At 39.4% G+C, this 23,027-nt stretch overlaps 2 protein-coding genes across 4 annotated transcripts; both read right to left on the bottom strand.

Moving 5' to 3' along the window:
• Nucleotides 1-1,523: 1,523 nt before the first annotated feature.
• Nucleotides 1,524-10,268, bottom strand: LOC120574183 (TBC1 domain family member 10B-like). 3 transcript variants are annotated; one of them, XM_039824388.1, is made up of 10 exons: nt 9,782-10,268; nt 7,811-8,824; nt 6,951-7,050; nt 6,754-6,861; nt 5,283-5,389; nt 4,666-4,780; nt 3,471-3,536; nt 3,200-3,389; nt 2,814-2,968; nt 1,724-2,650 (listed from the first exon to the last, which is right to left on the bottom strand). In XM_039824388.1, the coding sequence occupies exons 2-10, from the start codon at nt 8,803-8,805 to the stop codon at nt 1,724-1,726; spliced, it is 2,763 nt and encodes a 920-aa protein (XP_039680322.1). In that variant the 5' UTR covers nt 8,806-8,824; nt 9,782-10,268. The 3 variants fall into 3 exon arrangements, with proteins under 3 accessions (XP_039680324.1, XP_039680322.1, XP_039680323.1); XM_039824389.1 differs by having other exon boundaries at nt 10,088-10,268; XM_039824390.1 differs by lacking the exon at nt 9,782-10,268 and having other exon boundaries at nt 1,524-2,650; nt 7,811-8,805.
• A 1,660-nt stretch (nt 10,269-11,928) lies between these two features.
• On the bottom strand, nt 11,929-22,375 carry hsd3b7 (hydroxy-delta-5-steroid dehydrogenase, 3 beta- and steroid delta-isomerase). Its single transcript, XM_039824386.1, has 6 exons — nt 22,139-22,375; nt 19,886-20,041; nt 16,582-16,690; nt 14,431-14,530; nt 13,761-13,923; nt 11,929-12,761 (listed from the first exon to the last, which is right to left on the bottom strand). Exons 1-6 carry the CDS (start codon nt 22,296-22,298, stop codon nt 12,349-12,351), a joined length of 1,101 nt encoding a protein of 366 aa, XP_039680320.1. The 5' UTR covers nt 22,299-22,375; the 3' UTR covers nt 11,929-12,348.
• Nucleotides 22,376-23,027: the final 652 nt, after the last annotated feature.

Raw genomic sequence — 23,027 nt, 5'->3', positions numbered from 1 at the left:
ACTTTTCCACGCAAGTCTATTTAATACTGCACTTCAGTAAACTGGAGACCCATGAACCTATAGTTGACCAAACCAACAGTGACAGTAAACTTAAATAATAGCAAAGACATGCATCGAGTTTGTTGTGAAAATCAGAGGACTTAGCGTGCACAGAAAAAAATGTAATTAAAATAAACACAAATGATCCCCCTCCCCCCCCTGCAACTACACTGTGTAGTCGGCCATCGTTCCAGTCAACCAGGTGTCTCTTACTCACATAGAAAAATAGTCAGATCCAAAATAATAATAATAATAATAATAATAATACATAATATACTATATTTGATTAAATTAACCACTTTTTACATAAATACATCAGAGCCCGAACGTCAAAGATCAGAGGTTAATGCTACATTGGCACACCTGGCACCTCCAGTCAAGTGGCTTCCTATAGGTCCTCGAAGCAGATTTCGAAGTATGAAACCGGCCCGTTGAGACTCCCGTTTTTCTACATCACTAAACTAACGGAGTGGTTGAATTCAGTGGTACTTTTTGACAAAATCACAAGTGCAAAAATCATCCTTCATTCTCTTAAGATACTTCAAATCACATTCTAATGGGTTAATGAACTCAAGTTCTTACCCATGCTGAAATTTGGCGAAATAAAATACATGTGTTAGATTTTGTCCGTCAAAAGCAAAATAATACTAATTTTACAGATGGACATTTGGTCTGCAGGACTTGTGCATGGGCACAATACCGCTGGGTATTGCATGTTTTTATGCAACCAGTTTATCGATAATGTTGTGCCTGCTTTTTGCAGAAATTATAACAATTAGAATTAGAATTAAAACAATAAAATGCTCCCTGTATGTCGTTTTGTCAGAGACAAAAAAACACAAATGAATCACTAAAAAACAGCCACAACTTTATGGTGTCTGGTTGTATTCTTAATTTTCTCCCTCTTTTTTCGGTGTACATCCCTCCATTTCCCCTTCAGATTTATTCTAATGACAGAAGAATTTGGAGAGAACCACTTCGGATTCAATGGTTTGCAGCCAGAGGGAGAATGAAAACAGGGAGGCCACACATAGAACAGTAACACATATCACTACACTACTAAGGCACACACTCACTCACAACATTAAACATGACAATAAATACATCCTCAACAACATTACTAGCATTTCTGTCTTCTGCCTGTGTTTGAGACGACTTTGAAGTTTTCTTTTTTGTCACAGGCATCCAGATAACCTGTCCACAGATGATAAATGATGGGGCATGTTGAGTAGAACAGGATCCTATGTACTGTAGGTAGACTTTATTTACATCCTCTATGGCACCATTAACTATTTCTGCAAACCTTCAGTCTTCAATGTCAATGATGTCAATGTTTCTCTAACCACTGCCATCCATCTGTTTAAAAAAAAAAAAAAAAATAAGAAAAGAAAAAATAACTAAAAGAGATAATGACTGTAATTTGTAAAGTTTAAGTTATCTTTCCAACGACCCATTTTAGTAAAACACACCTGTCCAAACTCAAGGTGGTCTATTAAAACCATGATCCAGTTTTCTCCACCATAGTCCTGGGACTACATTAAGTCTTTGAAATGATGCGTTTTAAAAGGAAGACATCCCATTTTTTTTTTTTATTAATACTCTGTTTCTGGGGGTCTTTTGTTCCCCTGACCTCTTTCTTTGTTCAGTGTCCCTTTTCATTATCCTGGAATGACGGGGTGGAAAACTAGGCCGAATCTCTTGCTGCTGCAGCTCCATTTTTGTCCTCAGCTTCTCCTCCCCCTTTGTCCTTTTTCTTCCCCCCTTTCTTCTTCTCTTTTTCTAGCCTCTCTTTCTCCTTTTTCAGCCTCTCTTTTTCAGCCTTGTCCTTTTCTTTCTTTTCCTTCATTTTTTTCTTCTCCTCTTCCTTTTCCTTCTTCTTGCCTTCTTTGTTCTTCTTCTTCTTTACATCTTCCTCACCAGTTGTGGCATCAGCCGCTGGCGCAGCTTCTTTTTTTGAATCTGGAATTAGCAGCAGAAGGGCGTTGTTTGCAGTGGGAGAGGGGATAGTAGAAGTAATTTGCTCAGAGACGATCTTAGGGGAGGGGGATAGAGTGCTAGGTGGTGGTACTGTGCTTTGTGATGGGGCCACAGCAGTAGGCTTTCCCTGTGCTGAGTTGTCTTCTGAGGCCTGAGCAGGCCCACGTGATGAGCCACCTGCACCCCCGACTAAGGTGCTCGGAATGTGGGATGCCGGTTCCCTCTGACCTGCCCCTGGAGGAATAGGTGGTTTATGGCTGAGGCCTCGTTCTGGGCTTGATGTTACTGCAGGTCGGGACAGATGCATCATGCCCTCCATTCCTGATGGCCCTGAGAAAGAGCCCTTCTTGGTTTGCGAGTGGAAAGGAGCCTTTGACCTGCGGAAGCCAGGGAGTGAGAGGAGGCTGGAAGAGGCCCTGAGAGGTCCTGGTGGAGGGATCTGACTTCCCAGGAAAGAGAAGCTGCCGCCGGAGCTAATGGAGGCGGCTCGGCGTTTGTACTCGAAGATGGCCCTCGTACCGTGGAGGCGGCGGCCTGGCTGGTGTGTCAGCTCCCCTCTGGACTCCTTCCACTTCCTCACCTGAATACGGCACTCCCTCTCTATGAGCCCTTCCGTCACTGGGAGAATGATAATCTGGACGACACATCAGACAAGGACGAGACAGACAGAGGAAGTGATGATTACTAGACTGGGCACTACAGGACAAAGTGACTCATAACTTGTGTCGCTGAGTAAAAACAGAAGCAGGTTTCGTTTATGTACACAGGGTCTTTGAAGCCAAGAGAAAGAGACCCACCTCCTGTACCAATATGTCCTCTCTGATAGTGTCAGGTGAGATGTTCCTTAAACGCTCCATGGTTTCATACATGCCCTGTAGTTCCCGAAGTTTATCCACAGAGCCAAGCATCTGTTTCAGTAGCACCAGGCCCACACGAAACACTATCTTCACCCCTACAACCAGAGACTTAAGTCAGGTTTCTGTCAGACTATTGACCAAAAATATTACTGAATTTGATAAATCCTTAAAACTGCAGAAACCTTTTCTACCCAAGCAAGCATAAAATGTATCCAATTTCTCATTAGATCATTATAATTCTTCAACAACTAGAGGTAAATGTAGGAAAACGGTTATGAACAGACAAGAGAGCTGGCCGAACCGTGTGGATATACATTAAAAGGTACCTTCACAGAAGAACATGTCCCATACACGCAGTACACTGGCCCATGGTAAGGTGCGTGAGAAGATGCACATGAACCACTCAGTCATGTAGAGAATCGGGTCAATCTTGAACTTCTTAAGGTGACGGTACGCCATTGGGCACGTACGCTGTAACAGGGAGAAGAAGATCTCGCCATCCAGCTGGATCGCTTCCTAAAAGACAAAGACTAAGTGTAAATTTAAAGTAAGAAAATTGACACAAAGGTCTGACAAAGAGTTAGTTAATTTACTCACCAGACCAGCACTGTAGTAGCCGGGAAGGTACTTCTCGCAAATCTGAACGAGGCACCAAAAAGCTTGCTGTGAACAGAACCAATTTATAACAGTTAAGGTTGGCAATCAACCGCAAATGAGGTTGAAATGTTCAGCTGTGAGTTGAAAAATAATTGCATCAATTCCTACTTTTGTTTCCCATTTCTTTCTGGAGCTCTTTTAAAAATGTGAACAATACGCACATTATAAATTGACTAAATCTTCTCACGCTTGTTCTTCATTTATTTGTAAATGATGGCAAGGCTGTGTTGTGATGAAGAGATATATAGTGATGTATGAAAAAAATTATATACGCAGCCTTCCTGTCCTTCTGTTAAACAGAAAACGGCCCGCAATTTAAACTGCGACAACAGTTTCAGTAGATAAAGATACACCGTTTGTACCATTCATTAACTACAGCAAACAAAAAACCCTCACACAGACACCTATCGGCATACATCCATTTATATATATGGGACTGAATTAACTCAGGTTTTAAACTGTCAGAATATTCATCAGGTAGGTCTATGTGGTCACCTTGCTTTAAAAAGATTGGCCCGGACAGAGCAACTGTAACTTGAGTCCTGTCTGTATCAAACATGCTTGATATTTGCAGGACACCTTGTCGATTGCTTCAGTCTGGTCAGTGAAGTTTCAGCAGTGTCACCAGTCTGCTATTTTTAATTCAGCACTTTGTTTCGCTGTTTCCCACGCCCACTCACTTCTTCTTATGAGCAGTGAAGAGGGATAAACATAAACCATAATTAAACGAAAACCATACCATGACTTCTGATAAAGCATAACCACTCGAAAAACTGCATCTTGTGGTGTGCTACATAGGAACGTTAACTCACTGTCCTATGTTTCCAATGATCAGGCATCAAGTTCATATTCTTTAATCTCATCATACAGCATGCAATCATACAGTTTGCATTTGACCTATGATGACATCTTGTTTTGGATCAAGTAACACAAAAGGTAAATTGTAAAGTATTACATATTTTTCTATTTAGTAGTCCAGGTAACATCATTTTAATACAACTCAATATCATCTTACATATTTATAACATTTTGTAAAGTATCAGACTGTTCAGAAATAATGTCAGAACTGACACGGATGAACCCCTTTCCTTTCCCACCTAGTGAGAACCTGTACCCCATTGGCTCAGCCCCTCACCTCAGCAGGCATATGCATGAGCAGCACTGCAGCCACTGGAGCCTGGGCCTGGCAGTAGCCCTCGTCAGGCCGGTAGATAGTGTAAGCCTTCAGGATCCGGTACAGATCCTGTTGCCTGCAGGAAGAAATTAAAAAGTTATCTGGTGGCCAAATCCATCAAAATACTTGACAAGTTCATGCACCTCCCTTTGAATCTTGAAGAGAAGAATGCAAGTAAAACTAACTGGAATTCATAAAATAATCTTGACACTACCACTACACTACTCTGAACTACTTATCTTCTAAAATAAAATGTATTATTATATTCTTACATGTATTGTGCCTTTATGTTCTTTATTAATTGTGTCCATTTTTTTTTATATCCTCTGTTGGTATCATTTTCTGTATGACATTGTCAGTTTTTGAATTTTTATGGGTCTACCATTTTTGACAAATTTACTCTATTTACTTCTAATTCACACCATTTTTTTGGTTGTATCCTGTAATCAGTTACTCCAGGATCAAACACTGTCTGCTAATGGTTACATAAAATGCGTGCATTGGAGTCAGAGTGCAGGTTTTTCTCGTCCATCGTGTGCTCTGATGTAAAACAGAGCAAACACAGGTTGATTTTTTACCCGTGGCCACCACGAGCAGCAAACATCTCATGGAAGGGGAACTGTCTGTGGAGATCCTTCTCTATAATGTCCAGCCATTTAGCTTCCCCCTGCTCTCTCTCCAGCTCCTGCAGTTAAAAAAAACAAAAAAAAACATTAGATATAAGTTCTAGAAAAATTCTCATTAACTCATGGAGAAAGTTTCTAATCAGCCATCAAAGTGGATTAGACTGCAAAGCCCTTAATAAAACCACATTTGAGTCTTCCTCAGACAACACAAAGAATATCAAGCAGACTGCTAGGACCCAGACCCAACCGAAGCCAGACCTCCCTCCAGCATGGTCACAGAGGCAGGGCAGGCAGGATTACTGGTCCTGATAAGAGGCTTACAGCATGCTAGGTTGCGCCTGCACGCCTTTCACACCCTTCAAGCTAAAGTGGCCCTTTTCAGCCACAACTTCCCATTACAATGAGCCAAACTTTGAGCCAGTGAATCAAAATACTGTAGCTTCTTCACTGTCCTCAAATTAGTTTCAACCCAGCTACGACCAACTTTATACAAAGAGAAAGACATTCAGCACAGATTTGAAGAATAAAAGATCAAACTACAATTTCATATTTAAGAATAAAAATAAAAATTTAAAATTTAAAATATACATTTTGGGGACACATTAGTGTTGTTTACAATTTATTTATTTTATTTGTTTTATTTATTTGATTAGGACAACGCACATTAATGAACATTTCTGCGCAACTGTAGTCCTAGTTGCCTAGCATGCATGTCTTTATGGTGGGAAGTAACCGGAGCACCTGGAGGAAACCCACGCAAACACGGGGGGAACATACATAGTCAACACAGAAAGGATGACCTGGGTTCGAACCCAGAACCTTCTTGCTGTGAGGCAGAAGTGCTAACCGCTGAGCCACCATTTTTTTTTTCTCTTGTCATCTTTTTTTCTCTTAAATACTAGGGGGCCTGAATCCATGTAAAATGAACACCTAGGGTTGGGCCATATGGAGAAAATCAGATATCACGATATTCCTGGCCAAATACCTTGATGTTGATATTGCGACGATATTATAGGCTTGACAATTGGTGCTTTAACAAAATATCTTCACAATTAGATTTCAGATAAATAATCATCAGTACCGTGGATATACGTAGTAAAAGGAAAATAATAAAACAGCAAGAACAGTCTGGTAAGTTCATAAAACTACATCACTAACTGTAATGCAGCCTTTATGACCAGAAAAGACAAAACTAAAGCCATATTACGATATCAAAAATCTAAGATGATATATTGTCTCATATCACAATATCGATATTATATCAATATATTGCCCGGCCCTAACTGTACCTACATATTTGTTGATGACAGTATCTTAGAACTCATGTTTTTTTGTCATAACCCTCACCCTGTGTGTTACATTTTAAAATGTTATAAATAATTTAAAAAAAGAAGTTAAAAAGACAACATGGTCACATTAATACCTCAAATTTTCCAGGGTTGTCATTTAGGAGCTCTTGGCTGTTGGACAGTAGCTGCCAGGCTTTGGCTCTGAGAGAAGATGGAATCCCCTTCCTGCAGCGCAACTTCACCTTTAATGCACAAAAATATACACATAATGCTTATGGCATTAGGTAGAGTAAAACTAATCCAAGTATATCTAAAACGCTGACATGTATACCTTCTGGAAGCGATGTTTGATCCACTTATCCCAGTTGTGGAACATATCAAGCCATTTTACCTCCCTCTGTCGGGCGACATCAACTCGAACATCCTTTTCACTGTAATAGAGAGTGATGCCATTTTTGACTTTGAACTGGGAAGTACTCTTTTTACACTGCTAAATATTGCACTCGGATATGTTTAGACATTAGTAACTCTATGGCACAAATTAATTACTTCACTTTCTCTCTCACAATAATTTGCACATTATGCTGAATGGCTCAAATACAGAACTGCCTTAACATTGACCAGAATGCACTGCCACTACTGATGGATACTAAATCAATACAGTTTTAATTATTCAACAGTGGAAGAGCAATTAGCTTGTCAGAAAAGTAGAAGCAAATCTGACAGAAAAGAGAGGAAGAGAGCAGATAGGCGCGAGAGGTGATACCACAGAGACACACAGTCAGTACATATTGAGTCACAAAAACACCCTCAGCATTATCTGAGTCAGACCAAGGGGAGATAGAAAATGGACAGATATGTTTAGAGCAGCAGACAAGGAGAGAAAGACAGGAAATAGACGGTGAGACCAACAAGAGGGAAAGAACTCTTTGGGGCATATGGATGACAGAGTGAATAAGATGTTCAGGGAAGGCAAAGGGACAGATTAAAAGGAAGATAGTCAGGATTTACATTTATCTGTGTAAACCAATTATGTGGCCATAATGTAGGCTTTCAAACAGCTATACTGAATATGCATCTATACTTTTAGAAGATCTCAGACCTATCTGTTAGATATAATAAAAACACAGTTATCAATAATTTGCACAGTGGACGGGAGTGTGAGTAATTAGTTTATGTCCTAATACTTACGCGCTTTCACTGTACTGACTCCCACCTAGGAAGCCATATTTATCAGTGCGTCTGACAGCCATGCCATTGATCTCAGAGTCGGAGCCGATAGAGCTGCCATCCTCTCCCAGCCCAGATAGAGACTCCAATGTCCCCGACATTAAGCTGGCTGACTCTAGGTAGCTGAGGGTGTCAGGGGCCGGCCGGGGCCTGGCCAGCGGAAATTCTGGCTCGTGGATCAGTGGGACAGTAGGGCTGGGGTGTTCGGTTCTGGTAGGGCTGCTGGGCAGCTCTGCTTTCCTCGCTTCACTTGGAGTGTCAGGCTTTGGGGAGAGAGGAGGCTTCTGTCTTTGAGGAGTTTGTGCTTGTTGCAGGGGCTGAGGTTTCTGCTCTTCAGCTGTTGTTGATGCTGCCATATCGGTGAATGCTGGAGAAGCAGGCGTGGGGTTTGAAGCTGCAGCAATTTGGGGTTGGCCTGCTGTAAATTGACCATCATCCATGACAGGATTTGGATTGTGGGTGACATGCACATTGGGGTAAAGATTAGGACCAGGATTGAGATCAGGAGAGGGGGATGCCTGTTGCACTTCACTCTGAGCCGATGGCTCACTTGACAGGGGTGGGGTCTCTGTTTCAGTAGTTAAGAGCTCTGCAGCTGGTGGGTCACTGGTCATTTCCTGCTTAATAACATTAGCTCCAGTCTCTGCATCTTTCCCTCCTGATTCCTCTCTCTGTGGAGCATCCTCATGTACCAATAATGTGAAAGGCGTCTCAGCAGTGAGTGTGGGAGGACTCAAGGGTGGGTGGGGAGTTAAGGGTGAATGTGCGGCAGGAGTGTTTTCAGTCAAAGCTTTGTCATTGTAGAGGTAAGACTTAGGTGTGGGCATCTCCCTGGCAGACTCTGGAGCAGGGCTGTTGGTAGAAGTCTGCACTGATGAGGATGGAGGGATGGATGGAGCTGCATGATGCTCACCCAGTGCAGGGGGTGATGGGGATAGGGTGGAGATTTCAGCCATGGTTCCACTCTGATCTCTCCTTTACAAAAAGAGATAACATGATGGAGGTGAATTTTCCTTTGCCAAATAGCAGCTATCAGTTCACTGCATTGGTTATAGTGGAGATGCAAATCTTCTCAGCAACAAGTCATGAGCCTGGCAACTTAAAAGGTCAATGCTTGATGCAAAAGATGACTAAAGTGTCTATGAAAATCAGACTTCTAGCCATTTTCTTATTTTGTGCATTCCTCCTCTTAAAACAGAAAATAATTGGAGAAGCAGCCAAAGTGAACTATATTTTGAAATCATGGAAATTATTGGGTGACAGTGTGCAAACATACACAATCCATTTTTAATTGCAACTTTAAATGTGATATTTTGGTATATTGTTTCTGCGAATAATAATGTCACAGCAATCAATGTCTAAAGCTACATTTCCTCTTTTGCTACATCGACGCCTATATCATACAGTACAATTACTCAACGGTGGACTATATCAGCAACTTTATTTAAAAAAAGAACATGAAATCTCTTCGCAGACATCACACCAAAAATATAAAAAACGTACAACTATAATATTAACTTTAACACAATTTTACTTTATCAGCGGGCTAGCCAGGATGACAGAATTTGTTTTACTGTTGATAGAGCTGCATTAACCTGGCATTTGGTTATCAACGAAGCGCCCACGACAACCTTTGTGATCCAAAAATTTGCTTATGAAGCAGATACTGTCTGTAGTTGTTCAAGACAGCTATCATTTTTATGCTAGCAGCTAATAACCCCAGCAACTTTGTTGTCATATCCTCTCTTGAGGCCTCTCTTCAAGCGACTCAACTTCCCGATTCAGCAGACAGGAGCAATGGTTCACTAATAGCCAATAGTCAACACCCTCCCTCGCTCCCTCCCTCCCTGCCAGGCCCTGGCCGAACAGCGTCCACGGCCTTGTCCACCCGCTGCCCGGTCAATACAACTTCAGCTCTGCTGCTCAACTCACCCACGACCGGCGTGTCACTTTGATCCGTCCGCCTGGATAGCCAGGGGGTTCCTATCCGTACGCACCCCCCGCCACAGCTCCGGTTCCGCAACCTCCTTCGTGAAATGTAAATACGAAAAAGCGAGACCTGGGTAGGAACCGCTAGCTATATGGGGTGAGGACCTGGAAGCAAACGTCCTGCAGTTGGCGAGCTAGCTGGCTAAGTTAGCAGCTAAATTAGCTTATTTTAGCCTGTGTAACTATTAGCATTAGCGCCGATAGTGTTCTGTTTCTGTAGCTTAGCTTTTAGCTGAAGGTTTCGGTTACCTCTGTTAGACATTCGGACTTGCTGCGAAATTCTCGCCAAATTCAAGCAACCTTCTAAGTAACAATTCACAGTCTGAAACAAAAATGACTTTCTTTGTTTAATTTATCCAAGCACGGCGACAGGGGTAACGTTACATCCAACACCAGCAGGCTGCATTTCCTACTGACAGCTACGTGCGTGTTCTCGTCAATGTCGTCGGTTACATGCACGCACCCGCACAGGAGCCTCCCTTCCACAGCAGAAATATGCATTATACACAGTGGTGGAAAGTAACTAAGTACATTCACTCAAGTATTCTTCCTAAGTACACTGTTTGGGTACATGCACTTTATTTGAGTATTTAGATTTTAATGCTACTTTATACTTCTACTCCATTACATTTCAGAGGGAATATTGCAAATTCAGATTATTAATACAAAAATAATTAACAAATAATGTATTGTTATAGTCTAGATTACACAACCAGGCAGTAGGCCTATATACTTTTTGTTAAGATAAGATCCACCTTTACCAGCTACAACATTTAAGTGATGCACACATACATGCATCACTAATTTGGTACTTTAAGAACACTTTCTATAGTTTTGTACTTTAGCTTAAGTACAATTTTAAATGCATGACTTTTACCTTACAGTATTTCTACAGTGGTAATGCTACTTTTACTTAAGTAAAATATCTTAGTACTTCTTCCACCACTGATTATACATGTATGCTTCTTGATATTTATATTTCCTCATAATTGATTTAATTTGACCACAATCACACACATTCGTGTGTCTCTAGTAATCAAATATGTTTATTTGTAAAGCACCCTCAACGTACTTTATAAGAAGAAGTAATTAACAAAGGAGTTACTTAAACACCAGAAAAATACATTCCCCAAGTTTAAACAATGGATGTAAATAAATACAATCTAATAATAACAACGTCACGCCGTCACTTCGGTGTTTCACTTTACTGGAATGTTTTCGTTAAACCAGTAGATGGCGCCATTCCGTTTATTTACAAGCAACCCTCAATATTCAGGTTTGTGGTAATGCACCAAAAAACGCACTCACACACTATAGATTCACACCGAGACATGCTTAGCAGTGTCAATCATACCAAACATATTCACCAATATTATGCTGTAGGCCTATATTTGCAGAAAAATCAATGATAATTCAAATACTACACAATTCCTATCACTTCAAATTGCTTTGTTTCATTTGGGGGAGACCATCAGAGGTTCTATGTGGGGATTGTGAGTCATGTCTCTGTTTTCCTTCCTCCTTTGTTGTGATGATTGCCATGGTAACAACCACAGGAATGGGGGACACCCAAGCATGCTGGAACAATGTCATATTCTACAAGGGAACTCCCATATGGTTGGTCTTACTCACACAAATAAATACTATCCAGCTGGTTGTCATAGAGTCTGATGACAAGTTTCCACAAGAGTATAGAGTAAAGACTGGGTCTTTTGCACTGTGCGCAAACAAAGATCATCGTCTCCATGGAAATCCAGAGGTGGAGAACACCCAGTTACCATGTAGAAATAGTAAGGTAAACATATGCACATTGAAACGAAACCAATGATCTAAGATCATGAGTCAGGTCTCCAAGCATTTTCATTATGTCTTACACTGCCCAATGTAATAAAATACATAAATGAGATCAGTTATGGAAACAAGAAAATGCAGACTCCCTGTGAATCAAGTGCAAAATCCAAACATGCGAAGCCATGTAGAATATATTAAATAGTCTTTATTGAAACTTACCAAAAATTAAACATGATAAATTTAACTGACAATGTCATTATAAAACATTCTTTAAATTATGAAACATAAAACGTTGCTATTAATATATATATTACTGAAACAAAGGTCTAAAGTCCATATAAAAATGAAGTAAACTGGGTTTACATTCATCATAATTTACATAATTACAAAAACAATATTAGACAATCTCTAAATTGAAATGTTTAATGTCCAAAAACTGCAGATTAGAATGAACTGAAGCCAATGAAATTCAATAATTACATTATATATATCATACATCATATATAATAACACTATTAACGTATGTACTTCATCTGAACAAATGCTTTCATTGTGTTTGAACACTAGACTTACACAAATATAACAATGATATAAAATGTTTTCATTCTGTAAATACTCTGCTTTTATTGTTACATAATAGCTGGTTACTCCACACATATCTGGAGTCTGTCATGTCTACGTAGGTGCTTCTGATGCGTGTTGCAGTAGTTGAGGTAACATTAGGCATCTTTCGGGCTATCCAGATGGAATGTGTCAACCCATTTCTGTGTGCGGGCTTGACATTCGTCCCAGTCGTACAGAGGGCGGTACTGGAAGTGGCGCAGGGCTTTGTCTGTGCAGACAGTGAAGGAGGTACAAGCCACAGCCAAGGTGTAACGGTTCAGCAACGGTGTGTAGTTGAACAAGGGGCTCATTATCCAGCGAAGCAGGTCATTAAACATTGCCAGGAACCAGATCACCAGTGAGGGCATGCGGACCCGTCGGAAGTTAAATTTGCTAAAGAACTGCATGTTGAAATCCTCGTAGTTCTTGTAGGGAGAGTCATCGTAGCAGAAGTAAGCTTCACCTCCAACTTTCTGTGGGCACTCTCTCAGGGCTCGTGCAGCAAGTACATGCATCCAGGCCACATTGCCTAGAAACACAAACAAGTGGGTGAAAACCAAAATGAATGATGGAAGTAGGAAGTACTCAAAACATTTGCCATAGTAGAAATAGTTAAACAGTAAATGTACTCGAGTGCCAAAAGGAAAAAATATAGTCATTATGAAGATAATTCCTCATTCTCATTTTACAAAGAATTTCCTGGCCCTCTTTGGAACTTGTGTTTTTAGTTCTTAACAATAACATTTGGTAATAGAAGCTGAATTTATGGCTTGCACAAAATACAGTATGAGGCTGAGAGACAAAATCAAAATATAACTACTTTTAAGTAAGACAAAAAGTAGTCTGTCTGAAGAATGATTTCTGTCAGGGCCAAATTATTGATGAATAAACATGTACCTGGAATATGTAAGTTATCATTTTAGAGAAAATACATGTTTACCCAACAACACTAATGTTTTATGCCATTTACCAAAGTTTAATATGAAATTATTCACATCTATTATCTTAACATCTGGAAGGAGATTTATTTAAGGATGTGTTCATAGTGCTGTATAGATTTGGGTGGTGCTGATACTACTCACATGGTATTGTTCTAACAACCAATACATATGGATTGGAGTATCCCTACTGGTCATGTTTATCATGTTGTACCATCTGTGCATCTTTTGATGTTACAGTACTTGTGCTTTTAGCTCATTGACTGGCAGCGGTTGAGGAGTCAGCTTAAGAGAGCATCAGAGGTTTTGTTTGTTTGGACTGACAGTACTGTAAAAACTACATCCAGGACACTTTGTATGAAATGCAGAGGAAGTAGTTTTGCACAACAAATGTACTTCTGCTTTTAATCCTGGTGTGAACATATGTCAATCTAGGGTTTTATTTGGTTCTCCTTAGCAGTTTGGTTTACATGCCTTTGCCTTCAGAGTTAAAAATAACACAGAGGTTGCTTAGTATTCTCTGGTTACATCTTTTGACTCTGACGTGTCTTTAAAGTTGTGATTATGACTTACAAAAACAGTTATTTTACCTGCATAGACCCGTCCATGTTCAGAGTCCTCTGGGACACCGCCGATGAGTAAGCCCCCCCTTTGTATGCCCATCTTGTAGAAATCCTTAATTAGTTGGTGACCCTCGCCATAGATCCCCGTCGGCCTCAGAGAACATGTGTACAAACATTTTCCACCCTTCACCTGGACAGGAGACAAAAAATATTTGGTGTTAGGAAATCAGACAGGAGGCTACAGAAATAAAAACGTAATCCCAAAGCGGTCAAAGGGTAGATTTTTGTGGATTGTAAACAGCAGTGGTGGTAACACCACTGCAAAGCCACAAGGGGATGATCTAGAATGTTGTGGCAAAGTTGCACAAGAATTTCCCTCATAATGTTTTTTCCAGTCTCAAGCTAATATATTACAGTATAAAATCTGATCTTTAGCATTATAGTAGTCAGTAATATTCAGTAATAAACATGAATACACACATCTGGATGCCAATAAATATCTTTTTGAGTCTACATCTGCAGCTTTATGGTTTTATGATTCTTATTTCATTTCTTATTGTTGTTTTTTTTCTTTTCTTTTTTCTAAGTGTGTCTGTAAAGTGTACTGTTAAAAGGTACTTTCAATAAATCTGCCTCAATGAAAACACCTGAAACCAGCCAATTATTTGTGAAATGAATGTTGTTAAGAATAAATTACCTTGGTGCCATTAGCATCAAGCAATATTTTTTCTGCCTTTGCCTTGCTCCTAGGATAGGCCATAGTGTGTTTCACTTGGTAAGGTGTGTCTTCATTGCCCCTGTAGAGAAAGAGTTAAACAGTCAGAGGAGGACTCAGAAGAAAGTGAGCAGCAGGTAGTGTTTTTGTCATGAATGATAGGAATGTGTTTAAATAAGGGAGAGACAGACAGATAGAAAGGAAAACAACCATCTGCAATGAGCAGACCATGGTTCATTCTTTCACTCTGACTTAATCTTTTGAAGGAGAGAATGCCAAATATTGTTGTTCCAACTTACAGCTGTAGTTATGTAATAGAACACACACACACACACACACACACACACACACACACACACACACACACACACACACACACACACACACACACACACACACACACACACACACACACACACACACACACACACACACACACACGACGCTCAAAGCATTTGTGGATGCTGGAAGTTCGTCACTGCTAGTATTGTTTTCTCTCCTGATTTTAGCATTGAAGATCCACATCTTTTGCTCTTCATTAAGGATCATACCGCGGTTGTTGCATATTTTAATCCAATTACTACTCATCATGTATATTTTGATTTACCATACCATATTTCAAAGAATAGGTTGGTTTTCCAAGGTATTCTTGGTACTCCTTGGTTTATTACCTAGTTGAATACCAATGGCTGTCAAGGGCTTCGTTGAAGTAGGAAAAGCACTCATAGAGCGCATCCCTCCACTCAGAAGGTTTTAAGGACTAAAATTATTATTTTAATAACAAAATATATAAATCCTTAAACATGCATCTGCATCTCAATCAAGATCTTCAACAAAATACATATAGTAACACACAATGTGATATGTGTGCTTTTATCTTTTCCCCTTCTAAGCAAGTAGTAGTTCATAAGAAAATAGTGAAAACCCTATCTTGAAATGTTATGATTCATGGATTTGCACAAAAAAAGAATCAATTGTTCTTTGGCCATAGCTTGTTTCCAACAAGTATAATTTGAATCTGTTAGTTGAGTTTTTAAAAGTAGAGTCTCCTGGTACTGGTTGTGGAAATTCAGCTGTCCCTTTTGTGTGTGCGCTGAAAAAACTGTCTGTCTTATTGGGAAAACAAAAAAGGGCTAGGACCAAGCCACACAACACTGTTTGCGCTTGTGCACAGGACAGAGGAAAGGTTGTGATTGTTCAAAGTACAAAGAGAAAGGAAGTTGGGGCAAGAGGGCCGGTAAATCAGGCACATACTAACATTCTGAAGGAGCACTGGTGGGAGGGGGTGTATTTGTTTGGGTGTTGTGTTCAAATATCAACAATCTTTCACCAGAATCACTGACTTCACCTTTAAGATATATTACCAACTAGCAAACAGACAAACCAACAGAGGGACAAATTAGAGAAAAACAATGCTAAAGTAAAGTATTTGTAGGAAATGGACAGACTCATGTAAAAACACTGTTAGAGTGAGACTGACCAGAATACAAAAACAGGTTTTGTATACTAAAAAGACAGTGTTGGAGACAGAATTACTTGAAATAATCACACAGCTGTGACTCACATCATCAAATGAACTCTGTTGGTCACCTGTTTACAGCAGGCCTATTCTTACATAATATCGTGACAACTGGTAAAGTGTGTTTTGAGTTAGATTTATAGACATATTACTGCTTGGAGCAGTACAAGATATGTGTCTGACATACAAGACGGACTCATGCAAACATTAAGGGAAAATATCACATGCATGTGACAACAAGATAAAGAGTTCAATGTCTTTTCATTCCAGATTTTGGAATGTAAAAGCCCCATGATTATACCACTAGGGTGCTGGATACTGTGTGTTGTTTACTCTTTGTCTTCCCCCGATCTTATCTCTTCTGTACAGGCCTTTGTGTTTTCCATGATGGTGCATTCAAGAAATAAATAAAGGATAGAAAATATAGTGACCACAGAAACGTTACTGAAAGAGCCAAAGCATTTCTAAAAGTGAGTGTGTAAACTGCAACCTGTGTGCTCGGTGAGGAAAACACACCGACTTGGACTTGTACACTGGGTTACACTGTCAGCAGAATAAAATTTAACAGAGTTCAAAAACAAGTAAATAAAGTATTATATTTCTTCTAGCTTCACCTGATAAAGTGGTCTCCGTTGACGTTGGGACCAATCACTTCCATGCTGCTGGTGTAGACCAGGGACTGAATGCCACACTCCACACAGGCATTGATCACATTCTCCGTTCCTGAGAAGAAAGAAAACATTGTCTTTTAAGAGATGGAGGATACTGGGTTTGGATAGATCAGACTGAATTTTATTGGGTAACATAAGTTTGTCAATCCTCAAAGCCACAAGACTGACTCTGACACAATTGAATTTCTTCAGTGAATCTGCAGACAGTCAAATTTAAAAGTTTCAAATCACTCTGTAACATGATGAGGATGAAGGTCTTGGAATTATAACTGGACAGGAAATTAATTGAAAAGAGGCACGAGAACCACATGTGTTCTATTTAGATGATTCCTGTCAGCTAAACAGAAAACATGTTTTTCTAAAATCGTGGATGGACAGTGGAAGAAAATCTGGCCATTGCAAAGTGAAAAAAGGCTTTCCAGTATTAGACTTTTAGTAGCCTAAAGTTCAACTTGAGTCATAGAGGGAGTAGAGGAGTATAGGGCCACAGTCCACAGGCTGCACAGTAACATCTGGTCCAGTTTGGAAGAGGATCAAAACAAGTGGGTTGACTGCTAAACAAACAAGATTAAAGAGTCTACAGACATGCTCTTTGAGTTTAATGCTACGATCGGCATGCTAACATGCTCACAAAAAAAAAATTACAATTACAATGCTAACATGCTGATGTTTAGTGTTAGTTTAGTGTGTTAGCATGCTAACATTTTGTAATTACCACTCAACCAAAAAAATGGGAGGGGAATCTCTGGTATGTATTCAAGCTGAAGGCCAGAAACCACAGAGCCTTTGACGTCATCAGTAAAATAAACTCTAACTGGAAACCAAAGTCTAGATACTCTACTCTTATATTGAGTTAACTGTCCTGCACCTGCAATCCTTACTAATTCTAGGATTTCAGTCCTTGCCGTCTGGGTCCCATCTGTAAGGAGTAACAGGTACAAGTACTCCTTTATACCTGCAGCCATTTCCTTCTTGAATAGGGGTCAGGAGAGGAGTCTTCTTTGATCTGTTGGCTACCTCATTTCGTCCTCTTTTCTTTCGCTCTTTATTCCTTGGTTGGTTATATTTCTAGTCTGTTGACTATGAGTTGAGGATGTCAGAAACGTTGATAAAAGGGGTTGGTGATGTAATGTAATGGATGCTGATGTTGTGGGTGACGATGGTCATTGTTGATTATATTGTGTCAACTTTGTAGGCTGATATGCACTTTTTCCTACCCTATGTACGGTAGGTTACTTTGACGCTGCTATCCATGCACCCTGTACTGGTATTTATTTGTCCTCGTACTGTTACAGTTGTGTTCCAGTTGGACTGTGTGTAGGACTTGTATGTATTTATATATCTTGTATGTGTTTATACTTGCTGCACACCTAATTGCCCTTTGGGGACACAAATAAAGTTGAAGTTGATTTATGTCTCGGAGACTGAAAAAGAGGGAGTTCATATGTAACCCTTTTGAAACACAAATTCTAATAATATTTTTCTGCTGAAGGAACCTAGGCTGAACCACCAATCACAAATCACTTCTCTGCTCCTCGGCTTTACACACACAAACTTCTCTTCTGTAGTGGTTTGAAAACATTAGTACAACATTAATTAGCTGAGAAAGTTCTAGTAGTTCAAAACATTAACAACTTCCAGACAGATATGAGCAAATGATTCATTCAATTCAAGCATTTCTAAGAGATCTGTTGTACTCCTGTTTTGGGAAAGAACATTTAAACTAACGGATGATAAAGGTATGTTTTGTCTATTTACTGAATCACTAAAGACCATTCCAGACCAGACATTGACCAGAGCCATTGACCCACAACCCATCAACATAAAGCCCATTAATCACTTGCTCCATTAATGTGAACAGTATCCTCAGTCTGGATCTAGATTAGATTATTTTAAATTTACATCAATTAAATAGCCATTTTTATCTGACCTGCTATCAACAAAATAATATATAATACATTTGTGAGCTGACAATAATGTAAATGAAAAAAAAATATTAAGGTGTTCCCTATACTCACATAAAGGTCATGTACGCAGAGTTCATACAAGTAAGCTACAATATTTCCTGGACTAACGTTTTAAATGATAAGTCTGACGATATTATGTATTTTTCTTATTGTCAACAAATCCCCTAAAAATACCAAAACGGACAATAAATTGATCTTACTAACAAGTACTGTCTTTAGTAGGAACCAATGGGCTTGGGGCTGAGAACCACAGGCAATCTGGGGAGTTAGAAAGCATGGAGAGAAGGACTGGCGCATTGTTGGTTTTGTTTTTTTCACATTAAGATGAATAATAGCCTAAACTAAACATTAACAGCCAAGCCTACATTATCTCTTGTCTTGTGGCACCAAAAGTGGTAAGAATAAGGCCCACTGTTTTCAAACCTACCACACACACACACACACACACACACACACACACACACACACACACACACACACACACACACACACACACACACACACACACACACACACAACAAAAACACACAACACACACACACACACACACATACACACAAACACACCTTTAGACAGGTTTCAACAGGATTTAACCCACAACAAGTCTTCAGTTGGCAGTTAGTCATAGTTACAGCTACAGTGAATTAAAGAACTATTATTACCATGTCTCCAAAAAAAAAAGAGGGAAGTTGTGCGGTCCATTGGGGAACTCTTGGCTCACATTCAAAATAAGGCAAATATTGCTATTTTGTGCTAAATGCTGCCTATGCATTATATATACACTTTATTTTCTTTTTTTGCCTCTTTATTTTTGGTGTTTTCATGACAGTTTGAATTCTTGTCGGGCTGAAAAAAGCCCTTCAAACAGCATGTGACACTTAACTCACTGAACACTGAAACCCAAACTAATAGGGTTACGCAGTTACAGTAAGAGCAGAATGACCAACCATGCTTTGTCAATGAAGGAGAAACTCTGCCCTACATTATAAATTACAAAATATTCAATGAAAATAGTCCCTTTATCCAGGTCTGAGTATCTGTCACACCAGAAACTGGCAACATGACTGGCTAACAATGGTCATTTTTGTCTCAACATTCAGCATAACTTAATTATGACCAACATTTTTGAAACCATGGGTAATGTCACGCCCTTGAAAATCATCCAAAACAGGAGAAGGTGTGGGTTTCCTCTGTTTTCTGTTTTTTCACAGTAAAACATTTTTTAAAACTGAATAACCCATTGATGTCTCCTCCCCATCCCTTTTCTCTTGAAGTCTCACCTGTGACGTTGACAGACACAATGAGGGTCTCTGGGATTTTGTGCCAAACATCCACCAAGCTGGCTGTGTGGATAACGACATCGGCCCCCTGGGAGGCCTCCAAAACACTGCTGTAGTCAGTGATGTCCCCCTGAATGACCACCACCTTTGTCCGCTCTGAGTGAGAAACAGGAAGACATAAGTGAAAACCGCGTCACACTGTCTGTATCTGATTCTGGATCAGAAATGTTTTTCTTAAGAACTCTACAAAGGCTGGGAAGAATTGACTTACTATGTTTGTTTACCGATTACAAAACTCTTGTTCGTTTTCTGACAACATGATGTGACAGGTTTGGTTTATTTATGGATATAGAAAGACAAAAAGGATCCAAGGGATAACATGTAAAAGCGATGAACACTTTTTTTCCAACATGGTCCCTTGGTAGAAACAATATTCATGCAGCTCTCATTATCAGTTATGAAAGCCCTGGACTTCCAGCTAATCTTTGTGTCCTTGAAATGCTGATACATCAGATTAGGAGAAAAGACAGAGTCCTGTAGCTGACATAGAAAGGGGTCGGACTTTTGAACATCGAGTCAGCGATCCCGTTGGAATTCAGTCACTCCATCTTGAGTTTGCATTCCCATCTGTTATTCTACTAATTACACATAGGCGTTTAATTACAGACGTTCCTACATATTTAAATCAATATCAACCCCAACACACAATTAAATATCTCCTTTTCTGTGAGGCCTGGATGTTATGAACATTGAGTTCTCCTATTACTGTTATCTGATCTTACAGTTCCAAAAACAGCAGGCCTCAGTCTTTTCTGACAATAAATAATGAAAGCTGAACAAAGCCTTTTTCACAGTGGCAAAGGGGCATCATTTGAGGTTGAGCGACTATGAGTATACACGCTGGTAGCAGTTAGCCAGTCTCTCTCTCTCTCCCCTGTATTCCACCCTGTTTGGTTTTGTTACATTTAGTTTATCATTACAATAATTTCCCTTTTAGTTATGTAAAATAAACTTCTTAAATGTCCAGCCTTAAGCCTGGTTGTGACATATGGTATCTATAAAATGTCATCAGGAAAAAAACAAAAAACACTGCTGTTGTTTTGTCTTCAGAAAGTAGAGACAGATAGTGAAGCACAACAGGTCACAACTCCTGGTTCCATGGAAAACATGTAGCCCAAAGGTGGTGACATTTTGTGTCAAGTTGTGACGTGAAAGAGAAGTGTCGAAACCTACAATGACTAGTTAAAACATCTTTATCCTGCCACAGGAAATGTAAGGGAGAGGCTATCCTGGATTCAGTGCACAGCTATCATCTCTTTTTCATCTTTTTTTCCCATGTGGAGACACATAATTCAGCTGCCCCAGCCATCACCTCCTTTCATGCTAAAAATCTTCTATTATTATGTATATGTTGCACACATCATTTACAAAACTGGTGTCTCATTCAAACAGTTGACAAGTGTTTGTTACCAAATAAATTGCCTTCATCAGTTATACCCTTTTCAGATAATAGTCAACTCAATTACCAGATCCATGTGGTAACTCCATAACATAGGCCTACACTAATATTAACGTTAATACACACTAAACATACAGGCCAATGTTAACCCAATTTGGGTCAATCTAGCACCACCCATTCCCCATGAGCCAAAAAAAAAAAAAAAAAAACACTGGGTAACCAATCACACTAAAAAAATTGTTATTATGGCCCAGTTTAGTGTAATTTATATTATTTCAATTTTTATATTTAGCCACACCAGATTGTGGTTATTTTGACGGAATAATGACGTCATATATAATAATAATAGGCCTATTTACATTTCTGTTGGGTCATACATTAAAACCAAAAACGGTAGGCTAAATTTTTTTAGTGTTATCTAAACAAAACAAGCTTTTTGTAAAACTTAACCCACGTGAAATTAAAACCGCAAAGGACAACATGTGACATGTACATTTAAAACACACATTACAGTTCACTCTGCAAATAATATCTGCACTCTGAATTCTTCCAAATTTGGATTATTTACAAAACAGCTGAAAAAACCCAACGAACAAACAAGCCCTTTGGAACCATTGATGTTTTTTTTTAAAAGATGACAGAGAATTTGTTAGGAATGTTCAGTGACAATCGTCAAGCCGAAATGCATTACGATTGTGAACCACAAAGCCTGAAATGAAATGGAAGCAACAAAAAAGATAAAACTGTCAATTAGCAGATTTTTTAAAATGCAGTTGGGTATTTAAACTTTGTACCTGTGCCGAGTCCACGTAAACTTGAGTCTATGTGTTTGTCAAAAACCCGGACCTCCGCCAGTTCGTCCTCCTTCTCCAGCAAAACCCTCAGCAAATGCTTGCCGAGAAAGCCACATCCTCCGGTGAGCAAATAAACGAGACCCCGCTGGTTGTCCGACATCCTGGGAGAATGTGATGCAGTGACAGCTATCAACGACGGAGTCTCTCTCTGAGCACCAGTGAGCACTAAGCTTTGCATGACACACAGGGCTATTTAAGAAGAGGATCGCGTTTCGCTTTTTTTTTTTTTTTTTTGTAAACCTTTATTGATAAGTGCAGGATTACACATGCACTGGACAGTAGGCTACATTTACTCAAGTACTGTACTTAAATTCAATTTTGAGGCACTTGTACTTGACTTGAATATTTCCATTTTCTGCTATTTTATACTTCTACTCCACTACATCTCAAAGGGGAATATGTAGGCTACTTTTTACTCCACTACATTACTTTTAAAGCTTTAGTTAGCTTTCCAGATTCAGATTGTTAATACCTACAAAATGTAAACAACAAATACATACATGTATGATGTAGACTTTATTAGTCCCTTGATGCAATTCACAAGCTACCCAGCAGTATGTACAGTAAGAAACAAGCCCTATCTTTACCAGCTGCAACATTAAAGCAATGTGTCAATAATTAAACTGGATAACATACATTCTTTTGAAAAGGGACATTTTGCATGAGTACATTAACTTTTGTAATTTAAGTATATTTTGATGCTTATACATCTTTACTTTTAAGAAAAATTTTGAATGCAGGACATTTGCTTGTGACAGAGTATTTTTTTTCACTGTGGTATTGTTACTTTCAGAGTACTTCTTTCACATCTTATAGCATGTCTAGAATC

The sequence above is a fragment of the Perca fluviatilis genome, chromosome 15 (assembly GCF_010015445.1).
Source record: "Perca fluviatilis chromosome 15, GENO_Pfluv_1.0, whole genome shotgun sequence".
Lineage (NCBI taxonomy): Eukaryota > Metazoa > Chordata > Actinopteri > Perciformes > Percidae > Perca > Perca fluviatilis.
This window is presented reverse-complemented; position numbering and strand designations above follow the sequence as displayed.

What these genes read in the sequence shown, in the direction of transcription:
- hsd3b7 (XM_039824386.1), bottom strand. Translation starts at nt 22,298, where the DNA reads ATGTCGGACAACCAGCGGGGTCTCGTTTATTTGCTCACCGGAGGATGT. An exon ending in TTTACGTGGACTCGGCACAG is followed by an intron (nt 20,042 to 22,138) that starts GTACAAAGTTTA and finishes TTTCTCACTCAG; the next exon opens with AGCGGACAAAGGTGGTGGTC. An exon ending in ACATGGACGGGTCTATGCAG is followed by an intron (nt 12,762 to 13,760) that starts GTAAAATAACTG and finishes TTGTGTTTCTAG; the next exon opens with GCAATGTGGCCTGGATGCAT.
- LOC120574183 (XM_039824388.1), bottom strand. Translation starts at nt 8,805, where the DNA reads ATGGCTGAAATCTCCACCCTATCCCCATCACCCCCTGCACTGGGTGAG. An exon ending in AGTCAGTACAGTGAAAGCGC is followed by an intron (nt 7,051 to 7,810) that starts GTAAGTATTAGG and finishes TCTCTATTACAG; the next exon opens with TGAAAAGGATGTTCGAGTTG. An exon ending in ACAACCCTGGAAAATTTGAG is followed by an intron (nt 5,390 to 6,753) that starts GTATTAATGTGA and finishes TTTTAACTGCAG; the next exon opens with GAGCTGGAGAGAGAGCAGGG.